This window comes from Sceloporus undulatus, chromosome 9 (genome assembly GCF_019175285.1).
Source record: "Sceloporus undulatus isolate JIND9_A2432 ecotype Alabama chromosome 9, SceUnd_v1.1, whole genome shotgun sequence".
NCBI lineage: Eukaryota > Metazoa > Chordata > Lepidosauria > Squamata > Phrynosomatidae > Sceloporus > Sceloporus undulatus.
The window spans coordinates 36,942,379-36,956,690 of NC_056530.1; the positions used below are offsets into that span (position 1 = coordinate 36,942,379).

General features: G+C 46.1%; 1 protein-coding gene across 3 annotated transcripts in view; it reads right to left on the reverse strand.

Moving 5' to 3' along the window:
- Positions 1-14,312, reverse strand: part of DENND4B (DENN domain containing 4B) — a 40,029-nt gene that overhangs the window by 12,601 nt on the left and 13,116 nt on the right. For all 3 annotated transcript variants that reach the window (XM_042440565.1, XM_042440566.1, XM_042440567.1), the window contains exons 5-16: positions 13,989-14,158; positions 12,743-12,984; positions 11,873-11,939; positions 11,195-11,253; positions 9,893-10,037; positions 8,594-8,769; positions 7,649-7,749; positions 6,517-6,732; positions 5,474-5,619; positions 4,795-4,934; positions 3,249-3,372; positions 976-1,182 (exon numbers count right to left, since the gene is read on the reverse strand). In XM_042440565.1, the coding sequence (XP_042296499.1) occupies positions 976-1,182; positions 3,249-3,372; positions 4,795-4,934; positions 5,474-5,619; positions 6,517-6,732; positions 7,649-7,749; positions 8,594-8,769; positions 9,893-10,037; positions 11,195-11,253; positions 11,873-11,939; positions 12,743-12,984; positions 13,989-14,158 (1,793 nt within the window). The remainder of the gene's footprint in view (positions 1-975; positions 1,183-3,248; positions 3,373-4,794; positions 4,935-5,473; positions 5,620-6,516; positions 6,733-7,648; positions 7,750-8,593; positions 8,770-9,892; positions 10,038-11,194; positions 11,254-11,872; positions 11,940-12,742; positions 12,985-13,988; positions 14,159-14,312) is intronic.

Here is a 14,312-nt window from a genome sequence, read left to right on the forward strand (position 1 = left end):
CCACAAAGAGAGCATGATAAGCTCCGGGAGAAGTTAGACCCTGATCTAGGACATGAATTTAGCATGACAAAGCCTGCCCCTGTTTTCCTATCAGACAGGGAAGCCTCAGAAGTATAGTTTTGCATGGCGTTTGCTAGGGCCCTAGATCAGGAAGGAAAGCATGGCACAGTGTCCTGTGGTCTGTGGGACATGTGCAGCCTTTTGGTCTCTTCTGTATCCCCAATTCCACCTGCCCCCAACTTTTTCCCCCCATAAAAATTGTGAATTGACCTTTAAAGTTTTTTATGGGTTTTTCAGGCCATGTTCTAGAAGAGTTTATTCCTGACGCTTAGCCAGCATCTGTGGCTGGCATCTCCAGAGAATGCTGGCATGGAAGAGGGTAGGGTCACATAATATATATATACCCCACTCACTTCCATGCCAGCATTTTCTGAAGATGCCAGCCACAGATGGTGGCGAAACGTCAGGAATAAACTCTTGTAGAACATGGCCACAGAGCCCGAAAAACCCACCGAAAACTATGGATGCCGGCCATGAAAGCATTCGACTTGCCCTTTAAAGTTCTACATAGCTTAGGTCCAGACTATTTGGAAGACTATATTTGTTGTTGCTGCGTGCCTTTTTCGACCACAACGGTCAAATGTTTTCTTGGCAAGATTTATTCAGAGGAGGTTTATCACTGCCATCCTTTAAGGCTGAGAGCTTGTCACTTGTCCAAAGACACCCAGTGGGTTTTTATGCTGGAGTGTGGGGGAATTTGAATCCTGGTCTCATTGAGTCTGAGTTCAACATGACTCCATGCTGGCTCTTGGCAAGATTTATTTGAAGGAAGGTTTACCACTGTCTTCTGTGGCTGAGATTTTATGACTTGCCAAAGGTCACACAGCAGGGTTTTTAAGACTGAGCAGGGATTTGAACCCCAGTCTTCCAGAGTCCGAGTCTAATAAACCATGCTTTAGACCACATATAAAGTACCTCATCTGGTAGCACCACCTTCTTGGTCTCCATCTGCTTGAGAACTTCATACGCCGTTTGCAGCGCCCGCACCTTCGATGGAGCAGCACGCACATAGGTTGGGAGCGTAATGAACCACAGGCCATAGCAGTGGCCCAGCAAACACTTTGCCCACATGTCCGGCACGGATGAATACTTCTGTGCCACCCGCTGAGCCACCTTCATTTCCTAGAAGGAACACGGTTGGTAGATGAAGCATTAGCTTTAATTTTTAACAGATATGATCCAGTGTAATTTAATTACACAGGCTAGCTATGAATTTTCCCACCAATATTGTAGCTGGTTTTAATATATTATGAGCGTTGAATATCAAAAACACAATAAAAATGTCGTGCCACACACAGTTCTTTCACTAATTCATTCTCTTTATCAATTCAGTTGTTACTCAGCATTAAGTGCAGACCCTGATGTTCCACTGAAATTTGTTTTTAGAGCTTTTAATATTTTTATTAACGAATAAACACACTGTTAACTAATAATAATAACATTAGTGAAACTACATCCACATATTAGACTTTTTGGACAGTTAACAGTTAACACACTGTTAACTAATAACATCAGTGAAACTACATCGACATATTAGACCTTTTGAACAGATTTTTGATTCATATCAGCGAATTAAAATGTTTTCAAAGTCTACTACCCCTTTCTTTCTCTTTGCAGGATCGTTTCACTCAGTTGTGTGTTACAACACCGAAACGGCAAAACAGGTTGTGGGTAAAAACCCTGTACACGATGGATCAAATCTGAGGTCCTTTCAGGATTTAAAATGCCAAATTCTTATCAAACCAGTATTGCATTTGAAAAAGAGAAGGGTTCATGGTCTTCCATTTTGCAAGACTGTGTTATTTAAAAAGAGGTTGAGTATCCCTTAGTTGCACCGGAGGACCTCCAGATGCCTAGAGAGACCATTTTTTTGGGACGCAGACTGGTAAAACAGTGGGTACCAGTCCCGTGGATGGGAGGGTCGTATTGTATAACCAGGATGACCAGATGTCCTAACCCAGTGATGGTGAACCTTTTCGAGGCCAAGTGCCCAAACTGGAACCCCAAACCCACTTATTTATTACAAAGTGGCATGTCCCTCTGGCTTTCTAGTAACAAACTCTGGCAAACTCTGTGCTGGGACAATGGCACATGTGCCCACAGAGAAGGCTCTGAGTGCCGCCTCTGGCACGCATGCCATACATTCGCAGTCACTATCCTAACCACAAAGGAGGACAAGGCACTGCAAAGTGTTAGGACATTCAAGACACATGTATAATATTACCAAATAAAAGCTAAAAACATGAATATAAATCCATGCTTCTTAGTTATGCTCAGAACGAAGGATATTTTGGAATTCCTCCTAGACTGAAATGTAAGACATGCCCGGGAAAAGGACGATGTCTGGTCGCCCTGTGTTTAATATGAGCAATCCCACTGAATTAAAGCAATTTGAACACATAGTGAAATATCACAGAATCAACCTATTAAAATCCCCTACTTAACAACCAAGTAACTCCCCGATTCTCTCAGTTATGTTTCTATATACGTACACCAGTGAAGGACAACAGGCCAAGAGCTCAGGAGTGCAAGTCAACTCCAACCCTGAAGAGAATAAGTCGAGGGCAAGTTTTGGGGCCAAAATTATGGGTTTTTATATGACCCGAGAATAAGTCGAGGGTAAAACTTAGGGGCACATAACAAAGGACCTAAAGGATGAAGCAAAGCAAAACAATGTCAAAGAGCTTACAAAATTCCAGCAGACATAGCTCTTTGTGCTCACTCTTAAGGCTGGATGGAAGAGAGAGTAGAGGGGATTGGTGCTTCCAGGATAGATTATACTCTTGCCTTTCACTAGGGCATGGTTCCTTTTTTTACATAAGAGTTCACATACAATACTTACATTGACCCATGGATACGTCAACTCAGTTTTTTGGGGTCAATTTTTTTGATCTAAATTTCTAAACTTATACATGAGCATATACAGTATAGCAATTACTTTGGCATTTCAGCAATTCTCCTTGATCTAGCACTCTCCAACTACATTGGTTTGCACATCCCCTCCTTCTCTGCAGTGCAAACTGTCAAACCCATTTCCTTGTTAAAAAGTAAGACTGGGAAAATATCTGAGTCCAGGCCTGTGGATTCCTGCAATGGCAATGGGACAAACCCTTGGGGCCTCCTTCTAACCATATAATCTTCCAACACACAATGACACTTGGATTGTTGCTGCAACCCATACCCTTTACCTGTTTGGTCCGGCGTGGCGCAGGACTGCTGGGAGCACTAGTCCGGGCTTGGCAGAGCGAAGGCATGAGCTGGTCCTGGAGGCGCTCAAAGAGCTTGGGTTGAAGTTTCGGGAAGCCATCGTACCTGTGGTCAACGAGGAATGAAAAGAGGGTGCAGTTTAGAAATGTTGGGTTCATCTGTGTGGATTTTATGCCTGAAGGTATGTCATAGCAATGGGGTGCCTGAGCATTCCTGAGCAATGGTGACGTTCAATGGCAGGTCAATACCAAGGTTTGGCGTGAGAAAAATATCAAGATTGTGGAGACCCTGGCTTCTGGCTCTCCCTCAGCCAAGTGAGACCCCTGTGCCAGACATACGTCTCTCATGTCCCTCTGTCTGACAAGAGTGTTCCAAAGATAAAATGGGGACAGAGGTGGCTGTCATCCTGTTGGATGGAGTACCAGTGGCAGTACAGAAGTGGAAAGTGGCAGTAAGCAGCAGACAGTTAATAGGTGATATGATAGCCCTGTTTAAGTATTTGAAGGGGTGTCACCTTGAGGATGGAGCAAGCTTGTGTTCTGCTACTCCAGGGAATAGGACCTGGAACAATGGATGTGAGATAAAGGAAATGAGATTCCATCTCAACATTAGGAGGAACTTCCTGAGAGTAAGGGCTGTTCAACAGTGGAACACACTCCTTCCTCGAAGTGTAGTGGAGTCTCCTTCCTTAGAGGTCTTTAAACAGAGGCTGGATGGCCATCTGTCAGGGATGCTTTGATTGAGAGTTCCTGCATGGCAGAATGAGGTTGAACTGGATGGCCCTTGGAGTCTCTTCCAACTCTATGATTCTAGGAACAACATGGTCTCTGGAGCAATAGCAATGCAGTTGGTAACAGGCTTGCAAGAGGGAGTGCCAAGACAGAAAGGAATTCTGGATTTGCCAATTGATGGGTTTCAAATGCGCTTCCTGGGGGCTGGCAAGGGAGCTTTCTCTAGGTATGGTTTTCTCTTTAGTTCCCCCGCTATTGCTGCAGCTACACACCACTCCAAAAGCGCCTAACATTGGCATATTGGAACATTATGCTGGTATAAGTCACCAAGAGGATCCTGGCCCTTGTGTGCTGCTCTGAGCCCTTTAGACCAGGATAGGGAATACCCTTGTCCCTCCCTGTTCACTAGGGTTAGGGGCACAAGACCCCCGTGAATATGGAAAAAACACAAATAACAAAAACACCATGTTTTTACCTGAGAGGACACCTCTCTAGGAATCTCTAGGTCCTCCAGGGCAACTCTATGGTCAATGTTTAACAGACACTGGCCATAGAACTGCCCTGGAGGAGCTACAAAGGCCTAGTAGAGTATTCTCTCTAGGAATCTCTAGGTCTTTCAGTGCAACCTTTAGTTAAATTTGACCACAGAGTTGCACTGGAGGACCTAGATATTCCTAGAAAGAACATATTAATCACATCCGCAAATATGGAGGGATGAGTGTAAATCCAAATGGATTAATTAAAGCACTAGATAGGACACAAAAGGTGACAAGGGAAAGACTAAAGGGAGACTCACTGGTAACATGGTGGAAGCTCAGTACCATTGGGGCCAGTTGGCTCTTCAGGTGGCATGATAAAAACGGTGTGCTCACTGCCATGTGTGTCATCCAGTTCGATCAGAGGCGATTCCTCTGGCTTTTCCAAATCCACTTGCACCTGAGTAGGCAAAGAGAAGGGGAGGGGAGATTCAGTCAAGAGCAGGGTTGCCATCATTCGTTTCCACAAAACTGGGACAAAAGTATATGGGACTAGATTGGGAGGCTTATTGACCCACCTACCCTCCAAAAAACTAAACACATCCACCACATTTTGAAATTTAACATTGTTTTATTGGATATTTCAGCTGTGGTTGTTAGTTTCACTCGTGCCACAAGGAATCTGGGATCTGCTGTTTCAACTGGTCCAACCAGCCGGGATATTTTTCAGACCCTTCAATCTGGCATTTCCCCAGTTTTCTGGGACAAATGGCAAGCGAAGCAGCATCTGCACTGCCAGCACTGTATCGTAGCAGAGTCAGGGTTTGCAGTGTCCAAACACCAAGATGCTTTGATGTGCAGACACAGGGCCTTCTCAGTGGTGGGACCCCCCGACATTTGATCACTATAGTTTTGACCAGTCCAGAGCCCTGCCCACAATGCAAGCCCAGTCCCAGGGTCCCAGCCCAGCCACCTCTGCCAAGCTCTTTTTCTAGTCACCTTCTCGACGCAGGAGTCAAAGAACTCCAAGCAAGTGTGCCGGTCGCTGACGAAAGAGCACTCCTCGATGAACTGCGTGAAAAGCTGGGTGCGCAAGAGCTGGCCGTAGAACTTGTGGTAGGCGCGATCGCGTGATTTCAGAAAACCTATACAAAGCACAAGAGGGAAAATTAGGAGCTCCTCCTGGGGTGGGAATTGTCTGGCCTGTATATGGCCCATAACACTGTTGCTGTGGGTCTCAGGGCATAGCCATTTAAAACAGCGATAGAAATAATGCTTCCAGTAGGCATGTTGTAGGTCCATCAGCATGATTCTAGGTCTCTCTCGGCATGTTCTAGATCTGCCAGCAACATTCTAGGTCTCTCTCTGTATGTTCTAGATCTACCAGCATGATTCTAGGTCTCTCTCGGCATGTTCTAGATCTGCTAGCAAGATTCTAGGTTTCTCTAGGCATGTTCCGGATCTGCCAGCAAGATTCTAGGTCTCTCTAGGCATGTTCTAGATCTACTAGCAAGATTCTAGGTCTCTAGGCATGTTCTAAGTCCACCAGCATGATTCTAGGTCTCTCTAGGCATGTTCTAGATCTGCCAGTATGATTCTAGGTCTCTCTCTCTCTCTGCATGTTCCAGATTTGCTAGCAGGATTCTAGGTCTCTCTAGGCATGCTCCAGATCTGCCAGCAAGATTCTAGGTCTCTCTAGGCATGTCCCAAGTCCACCAGCATGATTCTAGGTCTCTCTAGGCATGTTCTAGATCTGCCAGCAAGATTCTAGGTCTCTCTAGGCATGTTCTAGATCTGCGAGCATGGTTCTATGATATGTTTATGCCTAAAGTCATTCAGTTCAATAGGGTTTACTAATACCTGCAGTTCTGCACTTCCATGGTAAATCCAGCAATGTATCTCCCATGGATACGAGGGGGGGGGGTGTCATACAGTACTTAATATTTTAAAATACTTTCCGCAACTCTTTCCCAAGGCTAGAACCTACAACTTTGGGGGCTTGCAGTTTTATCCCCAAAGCAAGGAGAAGCGATCGGCTGTACCCTGTAGATAGAAGAGGCTGCTGGAGTCGCGAGTCTTCTCAGAGGGTGCCTGGGTGATAGGCAAGAGGTAGGAACGGTACCCCTTTAAGAGGCAGGCCATGAAGCGAAGGAAGGCTCCCTGGATGTCCAGTTCCAGCTGCTTCCGTCGTCCATAGATGAGGTCATAGTCGGTCAGCAGAAATTCCAGGGTGGCTTCCTCTACTGGTCTGTTGTACACTTGACCAGAGAAAAGGGAAAAGGGTTATTCCAATGGTATAGTCAGAGAACACCATGCCTACAATGATCTATGGAAGCCAGATTGATCAGTGGTACATCTAGCATATCACACCAATATTAAAATAACTCCAGTGGTTGCCACTTACTTTCCAGCCAAAGTACAAAATGTTGGCTACTATCTTTAAGGTGCTACATGATTTGGGTCCAGGTTACCTATAGGGTCACCTCCTTCCATATAACATGCCCCATACACTCAGATCCTCTGTGGGACATTTACTTCAACCGGCCAGAACTAGACTGGGGTCATCCAGAGGACCTTTCCATCAGCCGCCCCTAAACTATGGAATGACCTTCCAGAAGAGATTTGACAGCTAAAAATGCTATTTGAATTTAAAACAGTATTAAAAACCCGTCTCTTCTGCCAAGCCTTCCCAGTCGATTTAAACTATGAATTTTAAATTGGTATATTTCAATCTGGATGATTTTAGTGTGCAATGGTTGTTTTAGTCCTATGTTTCTGTGTTTAATGTTCAATTATATATTGTGTTTTACTCTATGTTGCACCTGACCTCAAACCTGGGGGAGAAGGGGGTAAGAAATAAATTAACAACAACAACAGCAAATAATAATAATAATAATAATAAGGCTTGGCCAGAGTCTTTCTTTCCTTGTACAACATGTTTAGGCTGAGCTACAATCTCCCCTTTCTGCAACACGGATCAAGATAAGCAATAGTCTCTTCCCCTTGAGTAACATGTATCTGGCTGAACTACAGCTTACTCTCTCTTTCCACAACATCTATCAGTGACGAAACTCTTAAGCTTCTCTGTGTGCTCCTCTCACCAGTCCCTCCTGGCCCCACAATGCATATGTGTGTGTATCTGTGTATGCATGTGCACTCATGCTCTTTACTCACTCTCATCCAGCTGCTGGTACTGGGAGGTCAGCGAAGCCAAGAGCACCTTGCAAGGTTTCCGGGGCAGGGACCGTGGTGCCAGCAGCTTCCGTTCCTCACACCTGCATGCAGAGCAAAGCTGCCCATACGGTTAGTGCCTCCTGCCAAGGTGCCCGGCAGCCATACCCCTCACACCTGCTCCTCACTCAAGGAGAGATTACCCAATCCCTTGCAATCCAATGCAGTCGCCAGGCGAAGCCCAAAGCAAAACAATAAGCCTTCTGGTTTGAAATCTAATTCTCTGGAAAGAACTCCCAATGAGTTCAAAAGACTTTCCTCCCACGTAAGCATGTGTATTTCTACATAGTAGAAATAATGAAGTTTGACGCCACTTTAAGTGCTGTCGCTCCATCCTATAGAACCCTGATGTTTGTAGCTTTACATGGTTTGAGCCTTCTCTGCCAAAAAGTACTGAGGTCTCACAAAACTACAAATCCCAGGATCCAATATGGATGGCACGATGGCAATTAAAGTGGTGCTAAACTGAATTATTTCTACAGTGTAGATGTACCCTCAGAGGCAAGGAATTAAATCTCTGGTCCACTTAGGCCACTACCGCTGGAATGGAAGTTGGTGGTTTTCATGATTGAGGGAAGAGGACAGAGTGGTGAGTCCATGCTGTAATACAGTCTAAGCTTTAAAGGAGTTTTCCAAAGTGCTGAAACTATTTGGGGGTGGAAAATATGGTTCAGCATCTTGGGCTTTTAAGGATAGATTACAGTTCAGTGGTAAGCTCCTTGCTTGACATGCAAAAGGTCCCAGGTTTCAGTCCCTGCCATCTCCAGACAGGTCTTCTGCTTGCAAAACCTGAGCTGCTGCCCATTCTGTATCCCAACCAGTCAGACTCATCCTGCAAGGAATGGGGAGCAGGCCAACCCTAGTGGTCCATCTGTAGGTGGCACTCACTGGAAGATGGTGTTGGTGTCCAGGTCGACGCAGATGACATCATGCGGCGGGTCGTGGAGGTCGAAGTAGCTGGAGTGGATGCCCACGATGAAGGGCACCGGGGCACAAAGCACATCGGCCAGGGTGAGTGGGCACAGGGGGATGTAGGGGCACTGCCAGCGAAGTGGAAAGATCATCTGAGGAAAGGTGGGAAAGGAACAAAGCATTCAAAGAAAGAAGAAACCCAGTGGGTGAAGAAGAAGTATTGGTAAAGGGTTTACACATGGCACAGAGCAACGTGGCACCCTCCAGACAGATTTCTGGGGTTTCTACAGATTTCATCATCCTCAGGAATTGCAATCCAGAATATCTGGAGGTACCAGTTTAGGAAAGTGACTCCTGGATTCCCGCATTTGTGACCCCTGTGTGCCCCACTGAGGAAAGTCCACCAAGGCCCCCGCCAACGTTTAAACGCTGATGTGATTCTGGGGCAATCTTTAACCCCAAACTATGCAGAAAGACCCCCCCAAACTTGTGAAAACATGACAAAATACCTCTAACCCGGAATGCCAGAACCCCAGCAGAACTTTTGTTGCTTTCTGCAAGTTCTCCCACCCCTCTTTCTATCCAATCTTGCTTGAATCGCTGCTTTAAATTCTCTTTGCTCCACTCCCTTCAACAGAAATCTTGTTGGTCATCTCTGAATGCTGCCATCCCTCCCTCCTTTCATTCCTTCTCATTCCCACTGCCCCTTCCTGATAAGACAATAGTCAAATGTGTGTGTGTGTGTGTGTGTGTGTGTGTGTGTGTGTGAGGTTTCTTAGTAGTTCCACATGCCCCAAGTGCAGCCACGGCTGTCCATTTGTGATTTAAAGATATGACTGGCCTCTCCAGTTTTCACTTTGGCAATCCTAGCCCCCTTAGTTGCTTCTGATTGTATGGGAATTGTTCCGACAAATGTCTTCTTCCCCATATTCATTTGGATTCTCTGAAGATGCCAGCCACAGATGCTGGCGCAACGTCAGGAATAAACTCTCCTAGAACATGGCCACATAGCCCAAAATACTGAGGTTACATCTAGTCTGGAGAAATAACACAGTTTGACCCTAAACCTAACCCAGCTCCATACTATGGAATCACTGAGATTTGTAGTTTTGCAAGGTCTTTCACCTTTCTCTGCCAAAGCGAGCCCGTGCCTCACCAAACTACACATCCCAGGATTCTGTAACATGGTGCTATGGCAGTTAGCCCCCATCATTCTGTGCTCTCCGGCCATTGCCCCAACTAGACCAAAACTAGACCAACTAGACCAGAACTCACCGAGACCAAGGCTTCGCCCACGCTGGTCAAGACATCCTGCCGCAAGGAGTGGATGAGCAACTTTTGCTCCGTGAGGACCGCCACCAGGAGAGCAATGGCATTTTCGGGACCCAGCGTCTGCAACAGGGTGAGGAAACTGGCACCGCTGCAAGAAGAGGGTATGAGCAAAAGCATATCAAAGTTAGTTTTAGACATGACATTTTCACATCCCTGTCCACAGGATCTTTCCAAGAACCCAGTTAAGGTATAAACTAGTTCTGGTAGTTTTCATCTCTCCTTGCAGCAGGTGTTTTATATAGTGAATTGATCTTTACCCCTATCTATGGAGAAGCTTTCCTTATCATACTTTGCATAACTACTGAATATACTCATGTATAAGTCTAGAAATTTAGGTTAAAAAATTGGCCCCCCAAAAAACTGAGTTGACTTATCCACGGGTCAATATAAGTACTGTATTTTAACTCACTCTCTCTCTCTCTCTCTCTCTCTCTCTCTCTCTCTCTCTCACACACACACACACACATATATGGTGAAAGGCAAGAGTTTAATCTCCCCTGGAAGCACTGACCCCCTTCTACTCTTTTATCCATCCAACCTTTAGTATGACCGCAACAAATAGTTATGCCTACTGGTATTTTGTAAGCTCTTTGGCATTGTTTTCCTTTGCTTCAACCTTTACATTCTTTACGGGTCATATCAAAATCCATACTTTGGGGCCCCCAAACCTGCCCTCGACTTATATATGAGGTTAACTAGTAGTCGACTATATGGATAATACTGTTGCTATTATAGTTCCCCCTTCTGCTATTCTGAGCATTATAGCTAAACTCAGGGGGACCAGGTTTACTGAACGGAAGGGAGATGGTGTCATTGTCCCCTCTCATCAATTTTTAATTTTTTAAAACAGTAATTTTAATTATAACATCATCCCTGGTTCCCCCCCCAACCCCTGAATCCATAACATTACTTTACACTTAAGGTACCCAGCCATAATATCCATATGACGTATGTCGGAAGTGATTCCTTGTATGTGGGAAACTGTAGCTTGTGAGAGTTGGAAGTGATCTCAAGGGGCATCCAGTCCAACCCATTCTGTAATGCAGGACCTCACAATCAAAGCATACCCAACAGATGACCATCCAGCCTCTGTTTAAAAACCTCCAAAGAAGGAGTCTCCACCGCCCTCCGAAGCAGCTTATCTTATAGTTTTGAGCCTGCAAGCTGCAATACCGCTGCACTCCTGCTCTGGATCTGTTCTAGGATGCTCCCACGAACACTTACATCCACCCAAGAGAGCCATACCTTAAAGGCAGCGGAGAGGAGACCGGCTGGCACAGGAGCAAGTTATCATAAGGGGACATCTGGAGAGCCAAAAATAGAAAAAGAGGTGCTTGCATCAAGACTGACTTGTGAATGCTTTCCATCAAAGAACAGAGAGAGAGGGTGAATCTGTCAGTTTAACCTTATGAAGAAATCCGTAAATCTCACTTTTGAAGGAATCTGTCAATCTCCCGTTTGTTTGCATTCTATCCTGGTTCTTTATTGGGTTGCAGGCTCAAGAATGCATCTGAGGAAGTAGACTTTAATCTACGAAAGCTACCTTCTTTCTTTCAGTTATGATACAAGATCTGTCTACATGCTGATTCTACACCAGCAGTTCTCAACCTGGGGTCAAACGACACTTTCACAGGGTTTTGGCAAACACATATTTCTGATGGACTTAGGAACCGAGACCATCAGTTGGGAGTCACCACAACATGAGGAACTGTATTAAAGGGTTGCGGCATTAGGAAGGTTGAGAACCACTGTTCTGCATGGCTATATCTTTGAATTAGAATCATAAGTGTTCTGGAATAAGGACACACTCATACTTTGGCTCCCAGAAGCTAGTAGGACGGACCATTTGCCATGCCTTTATCCCCCTCCTATACTACCCCAATTGAGCAAGACAAGATATTTGGGATTTCCGCGCTTGCTCACCTGAACCAAGATCCGAGGCCGCTGTGGAGACGGGAAGGGGACATTGTGCATGAAATGAGAGATGTGCCTAGAAGGAGCAACAAAGAAGTCACAGGGAAGAAAGACAAGACACCCCAGACACCAGTGACGAAATCATAACCCAACAGATCTTCCCCATGCCGGATCCCCTTGCAGTTTGATCCGTGGAGATTTTAACAAGGGACAACACTGCTCTTGACATTGGGTCTCGGTTAAAAGCACCGCCAAAAGAAAAGTGCGCAACCGCAGAAGTCAGAAAAGCAACCCTGAAAAAAAATTGGGTTTTGGAGTTTGGAATTCTGGATAAGGGAGACTCAACCTTGTTGCAAGCTGTTTCTGACTTATGGCAGCGCTCAGGTGAATAGACCATAGGCTTTTCTTAGCAAGATTTGTTCATGGCAGGTTTGTCGTTGCTTTCCTCTAAGGCCGAAAGAGTTTGACTTGCTATTGGGACGTCCACTGGGTTTCAATGGCTAAGACAGTATTCAGACTCCAGTCTACAGAGTCATAATCTAAGGCCAAACCATCACACTACAGAGGCCCTCTATATACATATATAGCGTGGAAACATTTCCAAAACAAAAATTAGTTTTGTTTTTCTGTTTCTCCCAGAACTGAGACCCAAGGCATTTGCCAATATAAATGAAAAGCCCGAGTCCCAATAAAATCTTATGTTTCACCCCCTTCCAGTTAGGACACACACAGCGGTTTCATTGCAATGCAAAAAACAAAACAATGCAAAACCAAAAAACAGCGAAAGCACAGGTTCAATGAAGGTTAAGCGCACAAGACCGACACCTCCACCCGCTGCCCAGAAGACGCAACGCAGCCACTGCGTTCGCCCCGACTTACACCTCAAGCGGCAACACGTGGGGTCCCGAGATGCTGTAACGGTAGAGGAAAGTGAGGAACTTGTGAAAGACGTCAAAGAAAGGCCAGTGGGAGAGGACACAGATACTCTTACGCGTCTGCACCGACTTGCTGGTGATGGGGCGCCGGTCGACCACCGTGAGCAGGTTCAGCCGCATGCACTGGCGCTCCGAGAGGCATTCCCGCGGGTAGGACTCATAGAACTGGATGGCGGCACCGTACACCTAGGGCGAGGAGGAGGGCAGGAAGAGTTACAATGCCAACAACAATCTCGGCAAAGTGCCACTCACCAGGGGCCAGTAGAGAAGAGCTCAATGCAACCAGGCAGGAAATCAACTAAAGTAGAAAAGTGGTGCTACTGCATGTACTCAGGGTTATGGCACCGCCGTTACGGACTAGGATTTGGGAGCGTGCTGACAATGCATGCTCCCAAACCCTAGAATCGGCGCCAGGACGCCGCTTTTTGCCCATTTGTATCAGGTCTATGAGTACGCCGCTTTTTGCCCATTTGTATCAGGTCTATGGCCTGCTCAGTTTCTATGCTGACGAGGGGATTTTGGGTCCTGCAGTCCAAAGAAAGAGCATTTATCAAGCTCTTGCCCGATCCAGACAGCCAGAGTGGCGTAGTGGTTTGTGTGTTGGACTACGACTCTGGAGACCAGCGTTGAATTCCCAGCTCAACCATGAAACTCACTGGGTGACCCTGGGCAAGTCATAATCTCTCAGCCTCAAGGGAAGGCAATGGCAAACTGCTTCCAAACAAATTGTGCCAAGAAAACCCCATGACAGGATGGCCTTAGGGCCATCGTAAGTCGGAAATGACTTGAAGGCACACAAATGAGCTCATCGCACGGGGCTTTGGGAATGCAGCTAGAATGAAAGGTGGCGGGAAGGGTACAGAACGGAGAAAGGACGCATTTTACCCCACGCCACAATGCCACCAATAGTCCCGTTCCGTTCTGTTCCCCATCCGTCCCAAAAGTGGTGATTTTCAAGAATTTTTCTGAACAGTTCTTGAAAATCACCACTTTTGGGACGGATGGGGAATGGAATGGGGACTTCTGGTGGCATTCTGGCGTGCGATGAAATGTGTCCTTTCCCCATTCTGTTCCGTTCTGTTCCATGTTAGCTGTGTTCCTAGAGCCCCGTGCGATAAGCTCCTATGACAACAACAAGTCTGACCCAAACCTTCCAACATTAACTCTCTCCCACTTTGTAATCCCCATACCTTGTCCCCAGAGGCTCCGGTCAACACAAAGGTGGAGAAGACGGGAAGCTGGTATTTAGTATCGACCGGCCAGCTCTCAATGGTGGCACCCATGGGCAGGCAAAAAACAGGCACAGACTCGGGTAGGGGGAACGCTTCATGGTCCTCCTCTGGATAGCGGCTAAGGAGACCTGGGGAGAGTGACAATAACAACAAAAAAGTCAGATATGCATAAGCAAACATCATCCTTGACTACCACATCATGCACCACATGGGGCTGCTGTTGTACACTAGCCGGAAGGGTTTGCACCTGAACTGTGAGTTGTATAAGCAGATTTAACTTGC